Source organism: Neofelis nebulosa, chromosome 1, assembly GCF_028018385.1.
Source record: "Neofelis nebulosa isolate mNeoNeb1 chromosome 1, mNeoNeb1.pri, whole genome shotgun sequence".
Lineage (NCBI taxonomy): Eukaryota > Metazoa > Chordata > Mammalia > Carnivora > Felidae > Neofelis > Neofelis nebulosa.
The window spans coordinates 165,479,769-165,502,311 of record NC_080782.1 but is presented as its reverse complement, the minus strand read 5'-3'; the positions used below and the strand labels follow the sequence as shown (position 1 = coordinate 165,502,311).

The 22,543-nt window shown below is 41.7% G+C and overlaps 1 protein-coding gene across 3 annotated transcripts; it reads right to left on the bottom strand.

Moving 5' to 3' along the window:
• Positions 1-12,253: 12,253 nt before the first annotated feature.
• On the bottom strand, positions 12,254-22,513 carry LIG4 (DNA ligase 4). Of its 3 annotated transcripts, XM_058743028.1 has the most exons (4): positions 22,329-22,513; positions 19,969-20,697; positions 19,814-19,851; positions 12,254-16,108 (listed from the first exon to the last, which is right to left on the bottom strand). In XM_058743028.1, the coding sequence occupies exon 4, from the start codon at positions 16,078-16,080 to the stop codon at positions 13,345-13,347; it is 2,736 nt and encodes a 911-aa protein (XP_058599011.1). In that variant the 5' UTR covers positions 16,081-16,108; positions 19,814-19,851; positions 19,969-20,697; positions 22,329-22,513; the 3' UTR covers positions 12,254-13,344. The 3 variants fall into 3 exon arrangements, with proteins under 3 accessions (XP_058599011.1, XP_058599006.1, XP_058598998.1); XM_058743023.1 differs by lacking the exon at positions 19,814-19,851; XM_058743015.1 differs by lacking the exons at positions 19,814-19,851; positions 19,969-20,697.
• Positions 22,514-22,543: the final 30 nt, after the last annotated feature.

Sequence of the window (22,543 nt, the reverse complement as noted above, 5' to 3'; positions counted from 1 at the left end):
TCACTTTTACAAACAGAGAGAGAGAGAGAGAGAGAGAGAGAGAGAGAGAGAAACAGAGAGGGAGAGCGCATTCAGTATTGGTTTTGCAGTGAGCCCCTATGGAGTCAGGGTGAGCCCTGAGCATGAGCACAGCCTTGCCCAGCTCCCTCCCCAGGAACCCCCTCCTCAGCATTTTCCCATCAGGCCCACCCCAGCTCTGAAATGTACCATCTGTGAGCATCTGGGCTTTCCCTCGATTTATTTTGTGCTCCTGTTACCAAGATGTGTCCTAAGGTCTCAGAAAAGCCAAAGAGAGATGACTTTCTGGGCATGGGAATGCTCGAAAATATTTCTGTATAAATTAATGGTATTCGTGTCTTCACTTTAGGCAAAGCTTAGGAAAGTTTTCATAGGAACGCTGAACTTTTTGGATTATCGGGGGAAACCTGTATGAGCATACCAGATTATATCTCCTTTAAAAACATACGAATGGTCAAAGAATCTCCCAGTGTCCTACAGTTTCCTGAGATATATTAAGTAGAAAAAAAGAAAACTCTTAGAAAAGGCATTTCTATGTATACCAGAGTTTCATGTTCTCATGGGCTGATACACCATCACTTATTTAATTAAACTTCTGTTAACATGTATGTTTTCTCTTTCATTCATGGTGTGATTTTACAGTAACTATCCTCATAAATATGCCTTTTGTACATATGTAACTATATCTATAAGATAAAGCCCTGGAAATTGAATAAATTGGCCAAAATATAAATGCATTTTAAATTTTGATAATATTGTCACTTGCCCCCATAGAGGATCAATAATATACATGATATAAATATAAATAGTTGTATTTAAAAAGTATGAGAATATCTGTTCTATCACATTCTTATTGAAACAAAGTATCAAAGTTTTGCTTTGTAAATTTTATTATTCAATTTTTTTAATGCTTATTTATTTTTGAGAGAGACAGAGAGTGCAAACGGGGGAGGGGCAGAGACACACACACACACACACACACACACACACACGCAGAATCTGAAGCAGGCTCCAGGATCTGAGTGTCAGCACAGAGCCCAGCGTGGGGCTAGAACTCACAAACTGTGAGATCATGACCTAAGCAGAAGTCACACGATCAACTGACTGAGCCACCCAGGTGCCCCTGGTTTATAAATTCTACAGCAAAAAGAAAAATATACTTCAGTATGTCTTTGTTATGAATGAGCAATCTACCTTTTTATAAGTTTAATAGCTGGGGTTTTTTACATACATTTTTGTGTTTTTGAACATTTTTTTATATAAAGTTGCATTTGTTATTTATTATATAGCTAATAGACTTTCTTTAAGAAGCTCTTCACATCACAAAGAAAAAAGTCATTTTTCTACTATTTCATTACAAATATTTCCCCTGCTGTGTCACCACTTTTGACTTACTTTCAGTATTTAGTGCAGAGTATTTTTATAAATTTTGTAAATTAAAGTTAGCAATCTTTCTTCTCTGGCTTCTATTTTGTTTTTGTTTTCAACACTTAAAACATTCTTCTCCTAAATTTGTATTGTTTGTATGGCTTTGTTTTCCTGCTTTTAAATATCTGGTTTATATGAAATATGTCTCGTCTAAGCAATGAGGGTTCCAAACTATTTTTTTTTCTAGACAACTGCGTACTTTTCTCCTCTTTATTAAATAATCCATGTTTTCCCCTTTGACATGCCTTGTCCCCTTCCTTTTACACTGAAGCTTACACATAGTAACCCATCAGAATTTGACAAAGCTAAATCATACACCTGGGTTTATGCCTTAACAAGGCTAGCCAACCCAGGTATACCCCAGTATGTCGCCAACAAATATTTTATCCAGATTGATGCTGAGTTAAGATAACATTGCTATGTAAATCTACAGGCTAGATTTACCATGCTCTAACAGGAAAAGGTCACATTTGGTGAGATTAAGAGCTATATTGAAATGTAAACACATTTATACAGTGAAAGCATAAAACTGTATTTATGACCTTATTTACATTTCATACCTAGAGAAAAAAGCGTATTGTACTATACCCAGTGCCCTGGTTTCTTGAGGTTTTTGCAAACCATTTTATTGTCTTTATTTTATTGGACAGTCTAAATTACACCGTGACTCATGGGCCAGAAAGGATCCATTTATAAATATAAATAATATAATTTTTCCTATGAATTATTTTCATTTCTTCACAATTATTAAAGTTGTATTAGGGAACCCAGCTACCACCCTCCTTTGCTATATACAGTGTTGTAAAGTTGGAAGAAATTTACTCCAATTTAACAAATAGACCCCAAATCAAAACCTATAGTTTTCTTGATTTTAATGAGGCAATTTATATACACTCAAATCCCAGCCATCTGAAATTGGCTTGGGTCCCTGACGCCTATCTTTCTCATTTTAAAAGTTTTAACTTATCAAAAATCCTTCAGTATCGCTCAGGTCTTTGAGGTTTGCCTGTGCTAATGAACGAACTAGGTCACAGCACAGGTCTGCCAGAATGGTAATTAATAAGAAATAGCACTTACATAGGACTTTACATCTTCAAAGGACTTTGCAAACACTAATTAACCCACATAACTGACCCCTTTAAAAGAACTAAGCAGGAACGAGCATTTGTTTTATGAATGACAAACTGACTTGCAATAAAGCTGTAATTATGCCTGATGTGAAGGCGTTACTCACAAGCAATATGTCTTCTCCCATTACATTGCACATGATTCTAGAACAACTTTCTCCACTTCAGCACTAGTGACCTTTTGGTTTAGTTATTTGTTGCGGGGGAATTTTCTGTCCATTGTAGGATATATAACAACGTCTTTGGTCCCTGCCCACTAGATGCCAGTTGCACGTCCCCAGTCTTGACTCCTAGAGGGGCACCGGGGTGGCTCAGTCAACTGAGTGTCTGACTCTTGATTTCAGCTTAGGGCACGATCCCAGGGTTGTGGGATCAAGCCCCGTGTTGGGCTCCATTCTGAGCATGGAGCCTACTTGGGATACTCCCTCTCTCTCTCTCCCTCTTCCCCTCTGCCCTGCTTGTACACATTCTCTCTCTCACACACACATTTAAAAAAAAATAAATAAAATAAAAGTAAAAAAGTCTCTAGATGCTGCCAAACCCTGGGGGGGGTGGAGTGCACAAAAACCAGCCCCCGTTGTGAACCACTATGTAGAAGAAAGGGCAAAAAGTGACTGACTCTATTACAAGGTTTCCTTACAAATGCAGTTCTTTTCTCCAATTCACATTTTGTTATTACTGTGTATCACAGAACCCCTGCACCTGTTATTTTCCTTCTACATTACATACAAAAATAATAACTGATATGACATTGTCCTAAATATTGTTTTAAAATACACCCAGATGCAGGTGTGTACACGCATGCATCACACACGCAAACACACACTTAGTCCTCAAAACAACTCAGTAAACTAGGTACCATTATTACCCTATTTTATATAAGAGCAAACTAAGGCAAGGAAAATTGCCTAACTTGTCCAAGTACAGAAGTCTGGATTCAAACTCAGGAACCTTGTTTCCAGGGTCTGTGTTCTCAACCACTGAGTTATTACCTGTATGTGTGTTATTTCCAGCAGAGGTTTTTTGTTTTTTTTTTTTTTTGATGGTTATTTATTTTTGAGAGAGACAGAGACAGAGACAGAGACAAAGCGTGAGCGGAGGAGGGGCAGAAAGAGAGGGAGACACAGAATCCGAAGCAGGCTCCGGGCTCTGAGCCGTCGGCACAGAGCCTGATGCGGAGCTCGAATTCGTGAACCGTGAGATCATGACCTGAGCTGAAGTCGGATGCTTAACCGACTGAGCCACCCAGGCGCCCCTCCAGCAGAGAGTTTTTAAGCAGGGAACACCGCTAATGTCTTAAATGTCACTATAAGGTCTCTTAAAAACAACAGTGGCACTACTACCGATAAGGAAAGAAGAAAGTGCCAGAAAAGAGAGGAGTGAAGCTGCTCTGTGTAGTTATACTCCAAATAATATTTATGACATTAATAAACACCAAGACACACTGAAGTGTAAGAGGTTCATACAGCATTATTCGTGCCCTTGAAGAGCTAACTCAAAAGATAACATCAGATAAATATATTTTGAGGCAGAAAATTATGAGGAGCACAAAACTGATAAATTCTTGGATGGTAGGGAAATGTGTCACGACCGGGTGGCTAGGGCAGATCACGAGATAAAAATGGCGTATCAGCTCTTCAAAGACAAGTAGGATCTAAAATTTGGAGACTGTCACAGCAGGTGCACAAAGAGGGCATTTCTGAAAAGGAAACAGGATATTCGTGGAGGCAGAAAGGGCTAATTGTAGTGAATCAGTTTGGCTGGAATTGATGAAGCAGAGAAAGACAAGATTGAAAAGTGAGCTTGAGGTCAGGTTATAAATGTGTTACCATCAATTTGGATTTTTTTTTTCTAGTAAGCCTTACGGAGCAAATGGAGAAGGTGAAGGAGGAAATATCTGACTGCTTCTTATGCACTAAACACTGCTAGCACTTTGACATACATTCCTTATCTGCTTAATGAAGGTTTTCAGAAAGAGGAGAGCGTGATGACGTGTGCACTCACTCTCCGTGGCTGCATCTTCAACTGGAGGCTCAATCGGGAAAAGATTTGCTCCCCAGTTCTCACGGCTGTGGCAGCCTTCAGTTTCCTGCAGCTGTAGGATCCATGACAGCTTACTTCTGTGACAGTCAGTAGAGAGAAGGAGGGGGAGAGAGATGGAAGGAGGGAGGGAGGGAGGCAGACAGAGAGAAGGTAGGGACAGTCTGCCCGGAAGACTGAGTCTCACGCAATGTAACGTAATCATGGGGCGATCTGTCCTCTTTGTCATATTCAATTGATAAGAAGTAGGTCACAGGTCCTGCCCACAATCAAGTGAAGAAGATTGTACAGGCGTGTGGACACCATTATCCAGGGATCAGGGGAACTGCCTTACACTCTGCTCACCAAAGTCCATCCTCTGATCCTTAATGATTGGCCTCCCTCCCTTATGCAAAATGCATGTGCTCCCCTCCTGGGGTTTCCAAGAATCTCAACCTACTATAGTAGCAGCAAAGTATAAAACTCAAGCCTCAAATCAGGTGCAGATGAGGGGCCTGGTACAGCTGTCCATCTGTGGCCCTGCAAAATCGAAGACCCACATAATCTGCCCCCAACACACCCACCGTGCAATGGTGACAGAGATGTAAGGAGGCAGCTGTAGACATTCCCTTTCAGGAGGGAGAGTGAATGGAAGGGAGAAAGGAGCGTCTGTCCATAGCGGTTCTGAAATCCAGCCAAGCTCGTGCTGGGAATTCCTGGATTCGTTTTCAAAGCTTGGGAATAATTCTCGGTGGCTCTTGGCCTGACTCTCTGTACTCAGTAGTTCTGCCCTCAGACTTATCCTTCCTTCGTTCATGCACGAAGGCTTGTTTGCAGCTGAGTAGTCTTCCAGTGTGGGAAGTCAGCTTAGGAATTCCCTGAGCTTGCACCCTTGGGTTAACAAGGTTTAGGAATAGGAAGCCTCAGGATGAAAGCATCCAAGATGAGGTAATCAAGATGAGGTATTCAGGGCAGCAGCAACCCCCCAACTTAGTACAATAGCAGGAAGCTGCTTTCACAGGAAGGAAGGACTAAATTAGGTAAACAGGTAAATAGGGCTATAGACTGCAGCAGGGTCAAGTTGCCTAGAGGAGAGCTAATTAGCAAAAGAAAGGCACCTTGGTGACCCTGAGGTAGCATGTTCTGTCTTATCCCCTAGGCAAGCTAAGATAAACAGGCTGGCGTCTCATACCTGCCATAGACAACCATCTGCCCAGCACCAGGACTTTGTTTTGTATTGACCCAAACCCCTAACACCGCATATCTTCGAAACCCCCTTCCCGCCCACCCCCCACGCCCATGAGTTAATGTTCATGGATTCATTGTCTCTTTGTACACATCCATTGCGCTTGTAAGCCTTCTGATCCTAATAAAATCAGAGCAAGGACACTTACTCAGGGCTCTTGTCTCCTCCAGGACATTAGCTTCTCTCTCATTTTAATCCTGCGTCTGCCCTTTTGCTGGACAAGAGAGAATTCCAGACCCAGAATCTACGACATTCCAAGACTGGTTCCTGCCAGTAGAGCTTTGGTGGTTTTCTCTTTCTTTCTTTTTTTTTAACGTTTTTATTTATTTTTGAGACAGAGAGAGACAGAGCATGAACGGGGGAGGGTCAGAGAGAGAGGGAGACACAGAATCTGAAACAGGCTCCAGGCTCTGAGTGGTCAGCACAGAGCCCGACGCGGGGCTCGAACTCACGGACCGCGAGATCATGACGTGAGCCGAAGTCAGCCGCTTAACCGACTGAGCCACCCAGGCGCCCCGGTTTTCTCTTTCTTTCAATCCATACTGGCAATGATTCTGCTGAAATAACTTTCCGAAGAATCCTGTGGGTCTCCTGAGGATTTCAGTGGGGTTCTCTCCTCTCAGCAAAAGGCACACAACAGACCTTTGCAAGATGAGATCTTCTCTGCTTCAGCCTCCTGCTGAGGTGGTTCCGGAACACAACACAGCTCATCTCGCAGGCCCTGTAGCTTGAGAGGATCGAAGGCTGTCATCTGAAATCATGCTTTGTGAAGTTGAATAATCTGATCTCAGGTGTTTCTTTTTTCTTTTTTTTTTTTTAAGTATATTTATTTATTTAGAGAAAGAGACAGAGAGTGGGGGAAAAGGCAGAGAGAGAGAGGGAGAGAATTCCAAGCAGGCTCCACACTGTCAGAGCTGAACTGCATGCGGGGCTTGAACTCACAAAACGTGAGATCGTGACCTGAGCCGAAATCAAGAGTGGGATGCTCAACCGACTGAGCCACCCAGGTGCCCCGAGCCTCAGGTATTTCTGAGGTTAGAGCAGAAATTGTGCAACCACGCCTTTGGCTTTTTCTGTATGTGACAATTTTGAAGCAATTCATTAATTTCAGCAGACCTTATAGCTGGAGAAGCAGAGAATTTTCAAAGTCATGAAATTGTGGTTTCTTTTTGTAAAAAGCAGATTTTGTTTAAATTCTTTTGCATTTTATGGTAAACAGTGAGAACTCAGGTGGCATCATGGACACTTTGTTTGCAAGTAGGTATACATCCAAGTTCAGCACCTACACATTCTTCTTTTTACTCAAGTGCAGGAGACAATTTCACTAAGCTTCTGTCACCACATAACACGACGCCTCTTCCTCCCTTCCTTTTGAGCCCTCATTGGCAGCATCCTTAAAATCCCGATTTCTACCAATAGTCTCCTTGGAGATTTTAGGCTTTATCCTATAGTGTTTCTTGCATTTCTTCCTGACTGTGCCCATCACCCATTCCTAAAGCTGCTTTGTAAGCATTTGTTAAACAGCACCCCGCTTCTGGAACCAAAAATCTGTATTAGTTTCCTATTGCCAACTTGTCATCTGAAAGATTAGCTGGGGAACCACCTTTTCTGCACTCGTGGTTGTTGCCAGCATGCACTTCCCCAGGCACATCCTTCAAAGCCAACACGGGGAGGGAGACTCTTGGAGCTGAGTCTGTAATCACAGTGGTAACAAGACAAGACATTTTGCTCGTGTGTGTTCTGAATATGTGGGCATGATGGAAATGGTTGTTTTATGCCACTGAGGTTGGGGTTGACCTGCTATGCAGTCATAGGAACAGGAACAATACCCAGAAGTCCAATTTTTGCCTTTTGGTAAATACATTTTAATTTATTTTTATTTTTTAAAGAGATATATATAAATGTCTTATTTATTTATTTTGAGAGAGAGAAAGAGAGGAAGGGAGGGTCAGAGAGAGAGAGGAAGAGAGCATTCCAAATCCCAAGCTGGCTCCACACTGTCAGCACAGAGCCTAACGCGGGGCTTGAGCCCACAAACCGTGAGATCGTGACCTGAGTCAAAACCAAGAGTCAGGCGCTTAACCAACTGAGCCACAAGGGGCCCCAATTTTAATTTTTTTTTAAGTGAATGAAAGTAAATCATGATATGTTGACAAGAATTTTTGCCCATTGTGTTTATTGCTGTTTGCCCAGGTACTTAGATGACACTCATATTTGTAAACGTTTACATTAAAAAATGTAAGGGATGGTGCTGTGGACTAAATGTGTTCCCTCAGAATCCCTAATCCTTAGAAGCCCTAATCCTTCATCTGATACTTGGAAGTGGGGCATGTATGTGTTGGGGGAGTGTCTTTGGGATGTAATTGGGTTGAGATGAGTGAATGAGGGTAGAGCGCCATGTTAGAAGTTGTGCCCTTATAAGATGAAGAGCCCAGAGCTAGATCTCTCTCCAGCACGTGAAAATACAGGAGCAAGGTGGCTCTCTGGAAGCCAGAAAGACGGCCCACACCAGAACTCAACTTTGCTGGCACACTGATCTCAGACTTCCAGCCTCCAGAAACGTGAGAAAGAAATGTTTGTTGTATAAGCTACTTGGCTGATGGTATTTTTGCTACATGAGCTTGAACTGAGGAGGGAGAATCAAGAAATCAGCCTTAGACAAAAAACTGAAATACCTTGCTAAAAATTCTTCAGTGCATTTTTCCTGAGCACCAGATACAACGCATGTTCTGCAGTGTAGCATTTGAAATCATTCAAAATTTATCCTAATTTACCTATACCTCTCCCTCCCACCTAAATTTGAATGTTTTACACTCTCCCCCAAATGTTTGTACTCCCCATGCTTGTATTTATAATCTTCCCTCTGCAAGGACAAACCCTCCATACCAATATGCCTGAGGGAATTCTACTTATGGTTCCAGAATGCACTCCCTTATTAACCCCCATTGGATTAATGAACCCCCACTGGGGAGGCCTGGATAAGAGCAGCAGATAAAAGCTGGAGAGTTTTTCTGTATGCTGGGCACTATAATTCTGTTCTCATACATGCTTTTTAAAAATTTTTTCAAGTGTATTTATTTTGAAAGGGAGAGCAAATGAGTGGGGGGAGGGCAGCGAGAGAAGGAGAGAGAGAATCCTAGCAGGCTCTGGACTGTCAGCACAGAGTCACACGTGGGGCTCAACCTCATGAACCAGGAGATCATGACCTGAGCCAAAATCGAGTTGGATGCTCAACCGACTGAGCCACCCCAGGTGTCCCTGTTTTCATATATTCTGTGTGAGGTAGATACTGTTTCCATTTGAAAGTTTAGAAACTAAGGTTTAAGGAAATTGTGATTTGCTCAGACAACAGAGACAATTGGTGGCAGAACTGGAGTTGAGCCCAGGAAAACTAGATTCTAAAACTTGTATTCATGGGGCGCCTGGGTGGCGCAGTCGGTTAAGCGTCCGACTTCAGCTCAGGTCACGATCTCGCGGTCCGTGAGTTCGAGCCCCGCGTCGGGCTCTGGGCTGATGGCTCGGAGCCTGGAGCCTGTTTCCGATTCTGTGTCTCCCTCTCTCTCTGCCCCTCCCCCGTTCATGCTCTGTCTCTCTCTGTCCCAAAAATAAATAAAAAACGTTGAAAAAATAAATAAAACTTGTATTCATTTCATTACAGCGTATGGCTTTCCAGGGAATCCATCATTCTTTCATAGGAAAGCACTTATCTTTTGTATTCCAATTATTTTTATCTTTCAGTACTCTTTGAGTTCCTTAAAAGCAGAGACTGTCTTGTTGATTTTTTCACTCCAATGACTATCAAGGAGAGTAAGAACTTAATATATACTGGTTGAAATTGAATGGGAACGGTTTATAAAATAGCTCTAGTGCTCAAAGAACTTCATATTAGATATTTTAAAGCTATGTCCAACCTACTTCCCCCAAAACAAGAGTTCCAAGTTTCCAAGCCAGACCTGTTCACTCTAATGCCAGGTAGAGTGCATGCCTATGATGCCTATGAAGCAGTTAGGGTAGCGACTTGATCTTCAAAGAAGGTGCCATCAGCCACAAAAACAACAAAAAAAAAAACCCAAAAAACAAAAAGCAACTCTTTCAGGATGGTGATGTCATCAGGAATGCAGAAAAAGGTGGAGTTCTTGAACAGTGTCTTGTCCTGCCTGCTTTCTGGCAAGAACACATAGTCTTGGAGAAGAGCAAAGTAGGCTTTTCAGTATAATTCAGAGAATTTATTCCATTAATATTTATTGAGTGACCAATTACAACAGTGAACAAAACATACCGAGTGACTTCATTCACGGAGTTTCTATTCTAGTGGTAGGAAATAAAGGTGCAGTGCTCTGGAAAAAATAAAGCAGAATGAAGGGATGGTGTTGGGGGTGTGGGTGGGGGAACATACACCAGCCCTGAATGAAGTTCAAGGAAAAAGCACACAGACCGATGAGACTACAGTGTGGTGAGCAAGGGGGTAAGTGATAGGAAATCAAGTCAGAGAGCTAACAGAAGATGGGTAATCGGGGTCACCTCCAATGGACCATTTACGACTTTGGAAGTTATGAGTGATGGGGATTCAGTAGTTTTGGCTAGTGGAGGAACATGAATTGACTGCATCTTTGAAAGTAAAAGTGAGTGTCCTTGAGAGCTGACAGTAGTGGAATAAGACTGCAAAAGGGAAGGCCAGTGAGGTGATCGTGGTCTGTGAATAATGGTGGCAGGCTATGGTTACTGGGAAAAGTGGTGAGAGGTCATATTCTGGATTATTTGGAAGCTCCAGGCAACAAGATTTTCTGTGAATTGGAAACATGAGAACAGACGGAACCAAGGATGACAGCATGGTTTTCAGCTTGAGCAGCTGGGTGGATAGATGCACCATTTTGTGAGGAGGGGAACACTGGGGAGGAGCGTTAAGTGTATTGCAGAAATCCAGAGTTCTGTACAGAACACTTGTGAATTGTTAGGTAATCTAAATGACTGCAAAATAACCCCGAGGTCTGTAAATAGGACTGTTGTTCAGACTGAGTGGTGAGCACGTGCATTCATTGCACCATTCTCTTTCATATTTTAAAATGTTTTCTATGAGAAATATTTTATAGTTCTAGTTAGACACATTAAGTACGAGAGGCTCATTAGACTTCATGTGGAGACGTTATGTGGATACATACATGAACTGGAGTTCAGCAAAGAAACCAGGGCTAAAAATACATCAGAGTTATCAGCATATTTAAAGTCAGGGGATGGATGAGAATGTGTAGACAGTGAGTAAAGACAGAAAACAGGTCCAGTACTAAGAAAACGAACTCCCCAACATTTAGAGATGGGAAAGAGAAGAATCTAGAAAGGCATGTTGCCAAGTTTTTGAAATGCGTATCCATTTACTAAAAAATATGTACCTTTGAATCAGCAATTCCATTCTAAGGATGTATAAGAAACAAACAGGACTAGAATACACAGACTACAGTACAGATTGATTACAATGTTCGTTAGGAAAACAAAAAGGTGGCAAGGTCAAATAACCTAGAAATCGAATAATAATGGGCTAGATGAACACATTACACTACATTCAATGGTATAGTGAACAGCAATTTAAAGTGATGTAGGCATATTTTAGTGGCCTGCCTGTAAATTCTCCCACTGAGAAAAGCTGATCAAATAAAGCATTATAATTTTACACTTTTCTGTTACACTGTAAATCCGTGTTTTGTGCTTTCCTTACCATCAAAAACCTGAAGTAGTGAATGTTATTGTCTTTGGTGGTAAAATTATGTACTTTTCTTTCCACTGCACTTACTGGTTATCTATTTTGTAGTTTTTCTCAATAGGTATTATAAAAATAATCAAGTTTAATTTTTAATGCATTTTTAATTTTCTTTTTGAGAGAGAGAGAGAGAGAGAGAGAGAGAGCGCGCACATGAGCATGGGAGGGGCAGAGAGAGGGAGACACACAATCCGAAGCAGGCTCCAGGCCCTGAGCTGTCAGCACAGCCCTGACGCGGGGCTCAAACTCACCAACCATGAGATCATGACCTGAGCCAAAGTCGGATGCTTAACCAACTGTTATCACCCAGGTGCCCCAAGTTTAAATTTTTAATAAAGTTCATTCAATAATATGAAACACAAAGGACCTCAAATAGGAACCTGATTTGAATCAGTCAAAAATTATAGATACCATAGTATCTAATCTGATTGAAATAACTATTACAAATTGTCTCAAAATAAATACATCATAGGAGTGGCTCAGTTGGTTAAGCATCTGACTCTTGATTTCACCTGAGGTCATGATCTCACAGTTCCTGAGTTGGAGCCCTGCATCGTGCTCTGTGCTGACAACGTGGAGCCTGTTTGGGATTCCCTCTCTCCTCCTCTCTGGCTCAAGCTCGTGCTCTCTCTCAAAATCAATCAATCCATCAACCACCATAAATTTCAATAGCATATTAAATATTTTATTTAAATTAAGAAATAAAATTACATTTGTTCCACCATTTCAATAAAATCTAAAAGTATATACAAATAATCTATACACAGTTCCTTGGGTTCCATATTTTAAGTATTTCAGAGGTGTCATGAAAATATATTTTTCATAATGAATACACTGTATTCCAAAATTTAGTATATAAATCCAGACATAATATATATTATATACACTGAATTTAAATAACCTAAGATAAAAATCATTTTAAATAGAGCAATTTACCTCTCTGTAATGAAAGTCCCAACACATAGGCTATTTTGACATGTGGATTACATCTAGGAAAATCACTCTTTGTGAATACTATTCATCTTGGAATAAAGTTCACATAAAAACATGGTCTTTGAAACGTGCTCTATTTTAGAGAAACAATAAATGTGGGCCCAATACTTGCAAAATGGTAAGTTTCTTTTAATCAAACTGATCTAATTTTAAGTTTTTAGACCATCAAGTCTCATTCAATTTCCCCTAATTTACCTAGTTACATCAATAACAGGTTTCATTTATGAGCTTGCCCTTAACCCTAAAAAACAAATTTGTTTACAACATTTCAAACTTAAAAGAATTTTAGTCTTCAATTTAAGATATATTTTTACAAGTCTAACTATAACAATTCTTCTTTCTTGCAATGCTTTATTATATAACAACTATTAAAATTTTTATTTGACTCCAGAAAATCCATTTAGATCAATGCTTTTAATGACTCTAAAAGCCTCTGAATGTATTTTATTAATATTGGAGTCAAAATTCTAGATTTCTATAGGGATATTATATCAACACCTCTTCTTTAAACTGTTTATTTCATCTTGGTTTTAAAAGTCATCAAATATTACACTGCTAAAAGATAGATTTCTTTCTTCGCTTTGGGTTATTCAGGGTCTTACCTATCTCAAAACTTAAAAATGTTGTTTTCCTATTCTAATAATACCATTTAAGCATAAATTTGAAGGGATAAAAACAAAACGTAGTTTAAAATTTTATCTTTACCACCTGTTACGACATGTCCACCAGATCACAGGCTTTCCTCACTAGAAAAGCTAGCTTTAAACCAAATAGTGATTTTCCTCCTGCAATTCACACTTGTCTATTGAATCAGTTACCCAATCTTGTTGCAGGATTTTAAATTTTCTCTTAAGAGTTCTTCGAAAAGCTTTCAAATCTGCAACACGACTATGATCCTCCCCAATGATTACATGAGACACTCCCTGAGCTAAACAAGAAACTACTTGTGCTCCATGAAATCGAAGTTCCAAAGCTGTAAAAGCTAACCTCGTCCCCTCGATTTTGGTACTCAGGTCATTAACAACAGCATACAAGTCCAAATAAATAATGTGGTGTCGAAACATACTGAGTGGGGAGTGGTCCCAGGAATATCGATATTCTAAATTAGCAATCATGGAAGCTATTTCTCCAGGACTTTGTTCGCCGGAATTTTTAATTCCTGAGAACACTTCTTTCAGTTGGTTCAAATCTGTATCAACAAAATAACTATCACCATAACAATCATATTCACGGGCAAAATGCTGCTTCGTCGATGGGCACATATGAATCATAAAGCGAGGTTGCCATGGAACACAGCTTTTGGTCTTAAAACACTCTAACAGCCACTCAGGCTTGACAACATCATGTTCATTGGAAGAAATTATGTTTTTCACCCTGATGTTCTCGGACCCTGCAATCACACAGTAGGTGTCTGGGCCTGGATTTTGTACTATATAACCCCCAAATTCCGCAAGTCTGTTCTCCAGATCGGGCTTTGGATGGCTGTTTGTTCCACTCATAACACAAAACTCCACATCTTCAAATACGTTAGAAACTTTGTTTACATTAGAAAGGTTGGGTGCTTTTAGGTGCTCAATGATTCCAACAACTTTCTTGATCCTTGGGGCAGCTTTCCGCCTCTTCTCTTGTGGTTCATCATCACCACCGACATAAAGGTGTTTGGACGCAAGCTTTCCAGATGCTTTCCCTCGAAGTTGTTCTAAGTCATCTAGGGTGGTACATTCATACCACTCTTTGTCTTCTCTGATCTTTTCAATTCGGGGGAAACGCAAGGTGCAGCCAGTTTTATACATCTCACTGGGGACGATCTCTGTTGCTTTAATCTGAACGATGACAGAATGACAAGGCTCAATGTACACTTCTGGCTTCTCTGTTCCACATAAGATGCTACTTGGTGGAGCTTTTTTATGAAAAGGCTTCCAATGCTTGGCCAATTTCAAACCCAGATCATACAGTTCTTTCATGGTATAACCTGAACCAACACGACAGAGAGTGTGAAACATGGAGGGTTTTTCACCAGGAGGAGGTTTCTCTGCTACAGCACACAGAAAATGAGACATCATTCCACCTCGCGAACCTTTACCCCAATAGCCCCCCACAATTAAGGTGTCCAGTTCATCCATCAACCCATCGACATACTCTGGTTTAATTTTTAACCATCCTTCACCTCTTTTGTCTGGCTTGTAAATGGATAGAGGATGTTTGATCATGATTCCCTCTTCTCTTTTGTCTATTGCTTCATTCAAAGCATCAATTACTTCTTTCTTCGTATGAGCTTGTGTTTTTTGCACTATGTCTATCCTACCTGGTATTGGTGTAAAAACACTAGTGAGAATGTCGTACCTCTTTTTCAGGGTCTCACGCCCTAGCTTTTTATTATTAACCATCAGTACGTCAAAAACACAGTAACAAGTTTGCAGATCGGAATCTTCCACCATTCTCTTGATATCGAACTTATTCCCCTTTTGCATAAAAGTTTGTGTATTAGGGTTGAAGGCCATCATCTCACCATCCAGGATACAGTTTTGCACGTCTGTTTTGAATGCACTGTGAATGAATGGTGTAAGAGAGCCTTCCCGTGGAGAATCTCCAAACTGATCTGTATAGTTAAACCCGTTCCGGGAGAAGTACTGATACACATCCCCATCCTTGTGCATTTGCATACGCTCACCGTCTAGCTTGGTCTCAATGTAGAAACTCTGGTGTTTCATGTCCTTCTCAATTCTCTCAATATCTGCTATGGCAGCCAGCATTGGTTTAAAGGCAGAGAATAAAGTGATAGAAATATCACTAAGTCCGACGGAAGGATCGTGCAGTTGCCTACAGACTTTTTCAAGATCCGTGGTGACATTATGCAACTCGGCAGCATCATTGTGGAATGCAGAAAATACAGATTGCTCACTAAAGCCAAGTTTCAAGTCCTTTACTATCATCCGTATAAGCCACTTTTGTTCCAGTGCCGAACTCTGACTTATAAGCTGAAGAAGACTCTTTTTTATTAGGTCCTTTCTTCTGGCAGAATTATTGCTGGCAATTGAGTCTAAAAGGTCATTTACTTGCTGTACTGTTAAACTTCCTTTCTGCAAACATCTTGGTTTCAACACGAAATACGCAATCATCGCAAAGTCTCCAGCATCTCCACGAGTTCCAGTGGGTGTCCTGTAATTTAAAAGCTTAAGGGCATCTTTTCCTTCTCTAGGTAAATTAAGCAACTCAATATAAAGTTTAGCAAGCATGGTTTCTTTGATTCCATAGGCCATTCTTTCTCTTTCGAGCTGAGGGAGAATAAGTCTCATTGCTGGATAAAAAGAGTCCCTGACATCTTTTTGGTTCTTATGAAGGGCATCATGAAATCTTCTCCAAGAATCTAAAAATTCCCTGAAGTGTCTGATTTTTTCTGCCCGTCCTTTACTTTTCTGTATTCGTTCTAAAGTTGAACATAAATCTGCAAAAGGAACGTGAGACGCAACGGTTTGTGAAGTCTGTGGGGTAGCCATAGAAGCGATGCGGAATCCTCTGCTTTAACTAATAAGGAAAAAAGAAGAACTTTAAGTCAAAGATAAACTTCAACTGAATATTTAACGTAAAGACTTCACAGACAGTGCTTCGTTCATGATAAAAGATTTATCAACATTTGCAAAATGAAAGTGAATCAATGCTTATAAATTCTGTCCCTTTTCCACCTCTACATTTAATGAAAATCAACTATTGTACTTCAATTCTATTCTGTATTTATTACTAAAAGTATCAGCAGCCCCACTCACTACATTAGCAATATTGAAATTGACTACCTTGTCTTTCTCCGTAAACTCCAACTTCTATTGAATTAACTATTCCGTTTCTTATTCAGTGCATGATGCAAAAGAATAACAACAGAAAAAGAAGGCTCAATGCATTTCATTTCTGGCCTTCTGAGGTAAGGCCTTTCCTTTTATTTCTCCTCTTTTTCTGTCAGACTACCACACAGCCTCAGAAACAGATGTTTCTAACAAACCACCAGCTCATGGAATTGTATTTGGCTTTGCAGGAAGTTTGGACTCCTACACAGGTAGGAGTTCACCACAAAAAAAAAAAAGCCCCAAAAACAAACAAACAAAAAAACCCCCAAAAAACAGCTACCTTCTTCTTTAGGCCAAACAAAGCCTATGTCTGTCTGTGTTCACTTTCACATCACCACTAGCTTTACCCAATCATTCCAATCAATATTCAAAACCCAACTCAAAATAACTTCCACATGAAATCCTTACTTGACTTACCTCTTCTAACTATTTCATCTATTTACAGCTTCATAAATTTAAATTCAGTAGTACATTTTTTGGGTTCATATTCTCATCTCATGCCTGTTACCCCTAACAATTCACCAACCACATATCCACCAGGCACCGTGCTATGTTTCTGCTTTCAGAGAGCATATGTTCTGTAAAGAAAAAGGGGGTATAATGGGAACTAATTACAAAATGCTAAGTGCTGTAACAAAAGTGAATTGTCACGAGACAGTTGTCCACTGAAGTATCTTCTAAAGTCAGAGGAAATAATGAGTACCTTGCTGGGCTAGGGTCTAGACTATTTCCTAAAGTGGTCACCACAAGTGTGAAATTTCCTGAAAGTTTTAAAAATTCATGCAAGTCCTATTAGAGTCTATAAGATATCAGAGCTACTATGTGATGTAAACCATAGAACACTAAAATCAACTAACTTTTCCAAAAAAGACTTCAAGAAGGGGCTCCTGGGTGGCTCAGTCAGCTGAGCATCCAACTCTTGATTTCAGCTCAGGTCATGATCTCAGGGTCGTGAAACCCAGCCCCGTGTCGGGCTCCATGCTGAGCGTGGAGCCTGTTTAAGATTCTCTCTCCTTGGGGCGCCTGGGTGGCGCAGTCGGTTAAGCGTCCGACTTCAGCCAGGTCACGATCTCGCGGTCCGTGAGTTCGAGCCCCGCGTCAGGCTCTGGGCTGATGGCTCGGAGCCTGGAGCCTGTTTCTGATTCTGTGTCTCCCTCTCTCTCTGCCCCTCCCCCGTTCATGCTCTGTCTCTCTCTGTCCCAAAAATAAATTAAAAATGTTGAAAAAAAAAAAAAAGATTCTCTCTCCTTCTGCCTCTCTTCCGCACACACACACTCTCCAAAAAAACCCAAAGACTTCACGTAAAATGTGTGTTCTGGGAATAAAAACCATGTTTTATCTTGTGGTTTCAGACACCTCCTGGTACATCCCCGTCAAGTCTCAGAGCAGCTGCACAGGGAGGAGGGAGCCCCGTAGCGGTCTCAGGGACGGTGAGATTCCCCCACAGCAGCAAACAAGCCACAGACACCATCAGTACGAGGCTACGTTGCCTAACATCTGGTGTAAGAAATCACATGGCTGGTTATGGTACAGCCGTTACTACCCCACCAGTCTCCTGAGGTCAGGAGTTGTAATTTGTGTCAGTAGTGCCTGGCACTTAGTAGGTTTGTTTGCTGAACGAATTACTCAACATCTAGAGTGGAGTTCCTGGAAAAGCACACGAGAAAAGGCCAGGGGCTGATTGCATTCACTCCCCACTATGCCTGGTGGGATTCAGTCTGGTCAAAACCATTTAGCAGCTATGACTGCACAGGGCGAGTTCCACAACAGCCATTTGGTGGCCTTTAGGGGAAAAGGCTCCACTTCTCAGTCGAATTCCTAACAAAGGAAACTCAACTTCTGTCGGGTCAGTTAAGACCGAGAAATAAACCCATGAGAGACAACTTTCCTGAGACTTTTGTCTTTGAATACAGTAACTGCTTCCTCTTGAGGTGTCTTATCAGCATAACTGACCGAACCACCTGCTTATGTTTACTGTCTTACTTCGCAAAACATGCCCCCTTAAGTCAGTACGCTGTGGTATATAATGTTATATTTACAATCCATATATAATGTATAAAAAATGAAGAATGAGAAATTCTTCTTTGAATGTACAAGGTGGGAATACAGTTTCTGATCTATCTGAATATTCTACTTGGTCTCAGTTTCCTTCAACAAGTTCCAGGCAAAGACTCAAATTACTTTATAACAACACTGAAATCTAGGTAATGGGGTGGACACCCATGTATGCCAAAACTGCTATAAATACAACAAGGATTCCAAAACTAGTAACAAATGAACAGCTTTAAATATTTTTACTTATAAAATTGTACCACTGCTTTTACATGTTCCCTAATTTTATCTTCTGGATTCTGGGTTTGTTAGTTGATGTTTTTGACTTGTGGTTTGTGGTTAGGGTTCAGGCTTCAGAGTCCAATGTTAGTTCAATTCTAGACTCAAAACTTAACAGCTGTGTGACATGGGGAAACCACTTAATTTCTCTGAGAGTCAGTGTCCTTAAGTGAAAAATGGGGTTAATAACTGCAGATGGTAACAGGAGGATGAACTCAGATAATTTACATAAGGTGCTTAACACAGTAGTTGGTAGCTGGTAAATCCTTGATCAATTTTAGGACTACTTGTTGACGGAAGTAACACTTAAAATATAAATATTATAAAATATTAAGGAAATAAGGGAGGGATATGCTTCACTTTTTGATAAAGAATAAGCAACTTTCAAGAGACTGAATACAGATCATTGATATTACAATAATGACTCATCGTCCATTCAGCAACTGCCTATATTATCCTAAAGTGACACAATGAAACATACCAGCAAGGTTGCATTCAGTGAATATGATGCTTTAGTGGTATTTTACTGCAGAGAAAGTGACTGGTACAATTTAAGTTTCCTTCCTGCAGCCCCTTCAAGAAGATGCGCTTCCCTGTGAGACAAGGGGTTTACAGCAGCCTTTATACACTTGTGATTATTTGGGGAGACTCTAACCGGAGAGAAACTTGTGATAGGAAAAAGCCAGAAGGCTGTGGAAGCCAGGAGGTTGACAGAAGACGAAAAGTAAGAGAAATAAGGTGGTTCCCTCTAAGGATACTGTTATCTCTCTCCAACTGCACCGGGACAGGCCTGCAAAATCTCTGGAGGGGTCCACACCACTCCCCCCAACCCCGCAAATAAAACCGGCAACGGATCCGGGGTGAACTCGCACCGGCTTGGGGGGAGGGGGTCCCCAGAACCAGACAGTCCGCAACCACAGCATCACAGCAGCCAGCTGCGTTCCCGAGAGGTAGGCCCCTTGCCCCCGCATCCCAAGGGTGCGGGTCTAGACCCAGAACCCCGAACCAAAGACCCGGCTTCCACCGCAGCGCGGTCGCCAGGGCGGCCCGCGACCCTCACCTGCGACTCCGGCCGGGACGAATGGCCCGAAAGACTTCCTGTCCCGAAACAAGAAAAAAAATTTAAAGACTATAAGCAATCGGTGGGCCGAAAAGACGCGGGGTGATCCCCTCCGGCTTGGGTCACCCCAGCCCAGTGTCGCCTGCCAAACGTACCCCACCCCCGTTCGCTCCGGGGACTCCGAGCCCCCTCCTGGGCCGCGCAGCCGCACAAACACCCCACAGGACCCGAAGCCCCAGGTGCGTTCTCCAAACCGGAAGCCGCAGCCCAGGGAGCCCGTTCCACCAGCTGTTCCTGGCGCAGACGCAATCTCCACTTAAGGCCGGGGAGGCCCTGACAGCATGAAGACGTTTGCGCAGGCGCAGTCGCATCCGCAGGCCTTGAGGGCACAGGGATGATGTGCGCACGCGCAGTGACGTTCGGGTTGGGAACTGGTCCGCCTTGCATGGCTGGGGGGGACTCCAGGGAGACTGGTGGCAGCGTGACCACAAATACAACTCCTGTTAGCCTCCCAAAGCAGCAGGTGCTCTTTGCCAGTGCTTCACCCATGAGAGTGGATTTTGTCTGAGCGAGGATTTTGTCTCCCAAGAGCACTTTGTGCACTGGCTCCTTCCTTGGAATGTGAACCTGAGTCTTCCCTGGCCTTGGTCTGCTCACTAGCAAGTGACAGCCTCGAAGAGTTCTGTTTGCTGTTATGTAAACTGTACCAATACTCATCTCATCGGTTGCTTGTGAAAGTGCCCATAACTGAAAAGGGCATCTTGCCTCCCCAAACATCAGACGTTCCATTTAAATGGAAAAATAGGCTTGTGCAAAATTGCTTAAGGCTGTCCTTTCCTATTTGTTTCTCATGATGGTATAGCTTGGATGTGAATTCTTGTCTCCTAATACAGAAATAATACATAATTCATAAAAATACATAATATATAATTCGTAATACAGACATAAAGAGTTGCATGCCTGGAAATGAACTATGGATTCTTCTAGTGTCTGTCCAAGGAGTCAAAATAAAATTATTTGGCAAATCTTCACTGAGCACCAACCATGATATAGTAATTTGCTAGGCATTCAAGATTGAGATAAAAACAAACTCAGTCCTTATGTTCCAGGAACTGTTGATTTCTACTAATATTTTGTTTTGGTTTGTCTTCTTTCATGGAGAACTGAAAAATTATCCATGACGGTGGAAACACCTTTGAGAGTTATTTCCTCTTGCCATAAAATACTGTTGCTTTAAGGGGTGATATTTTAAGAAAGTGATATTTTGCTGCAACAGTCTCTGAGAACATTTTAGAGCTACTAAGTGCCCTTTGGGGTTCTAATGTTCAAAAATCTCATTTTACAAAACTGTCACTTATTTAATTCACAGCATTTCTTTGTAGCAGAACTAGACTTAGCCCAACAACATTCAATTAATTTCCTTTTATGTCGAATGCACCTAAGTTATCCAAATATTTCTCTGAAATCAGCTATGAAGTTTACAAGTCACATGATACTCTTTTGATGGTAATTTCTCCAACTACTATTCAACTGAATTATCAATTTATTTTGGAGTAGCACCCAACAATGTTGGTAACGGACCCCCCACAAGAGTCCATCTTATGAAAGGGCATTTGTGCGCATTTATACCTTGTTCAGCATCTACTGAGCTCCTATAATGTCAGAGTTTGCACTTTGTATTACTGATGGAAGAGAGGAACCATGGATTATGAAACCAAACTCCAAATTGCTTCAAATCCTAGTCCATGATATTTTAGCCTTTCTAATCCTTGATTCAAAGATAATCAAGGGTTTTTCATTAAGTATCTTCTAAAGTTGCTGTGACTATTAGTTTATTTACGTTAAGTGGTCTATCTTAGTGCCTGGCATTTATCAGGTGACAAACAACAAGAAGCTAATATCGAGAGCCTGGCTTTGACCTAAAGCTCTCCATCTGACGGCAAGATACATGTTTTTTGTTTTGTTTTGTTTTGTCTTGTTTTTTTAAATATGAAATATTCTTTGTATATATAAAATAGGGGACAGAGAATAGGGAATGACGGGGGGGGGCGGGGGAATCAGACATCTGTAGATAAACAATTTAGTACAACTTGGTGCCTTGGGAAAGTGAAGGTAATGAAGCACCAGCTTCAAGGGCCCCTTTGTGTGGACACGTCCCAGGCCCTGGGCTCTAGCAGTGTTCCCTGGTCTTGTGCTTTTGGAAAAGTTGCAAAAGTAAGATAATTTTGCATTCCTTTTCTTTAAAAGGCCCTCTAAATCTCCTCACGTTCAGGCCTCATAAAACCTCCATCTGCCCGTGAAGGTCCATTCTGATAGAGGTAGGGGAGGGCTGGGTTGGGAGAAAACAGAAACAAAATAAGTTACGGATGCGTTTTTAATGAAGTACCGGAACCCACGGTACATACCCCTCCTAACTCTATTGGGCAGACACGCTGTTTTAGGTAATTAATCCTAATCTGTGTACACGCTTAGAGCTGTGTCCCAAAGGGAAATCTGGTGCGTTACCAACACTCACCCTGGGGGCCTCGGATGAGGGGCAGGAGGCCTCCAGATGCCCCGGGCTCAGAAGCCGCCGGGTCAGGTCGCCCGCCGCGAGTTCCAGCTTGCCGGCGGCCAGGCTCCAACGTATCTTGTCCGTGCCGGCCACCGTTGCCGGGGACTCCCCCGACTGTGGTTTGTGCGCATGCCCGGGAGGGCGGGCCGGGTTCCCACTAGGAGGAGGAAGGCGGA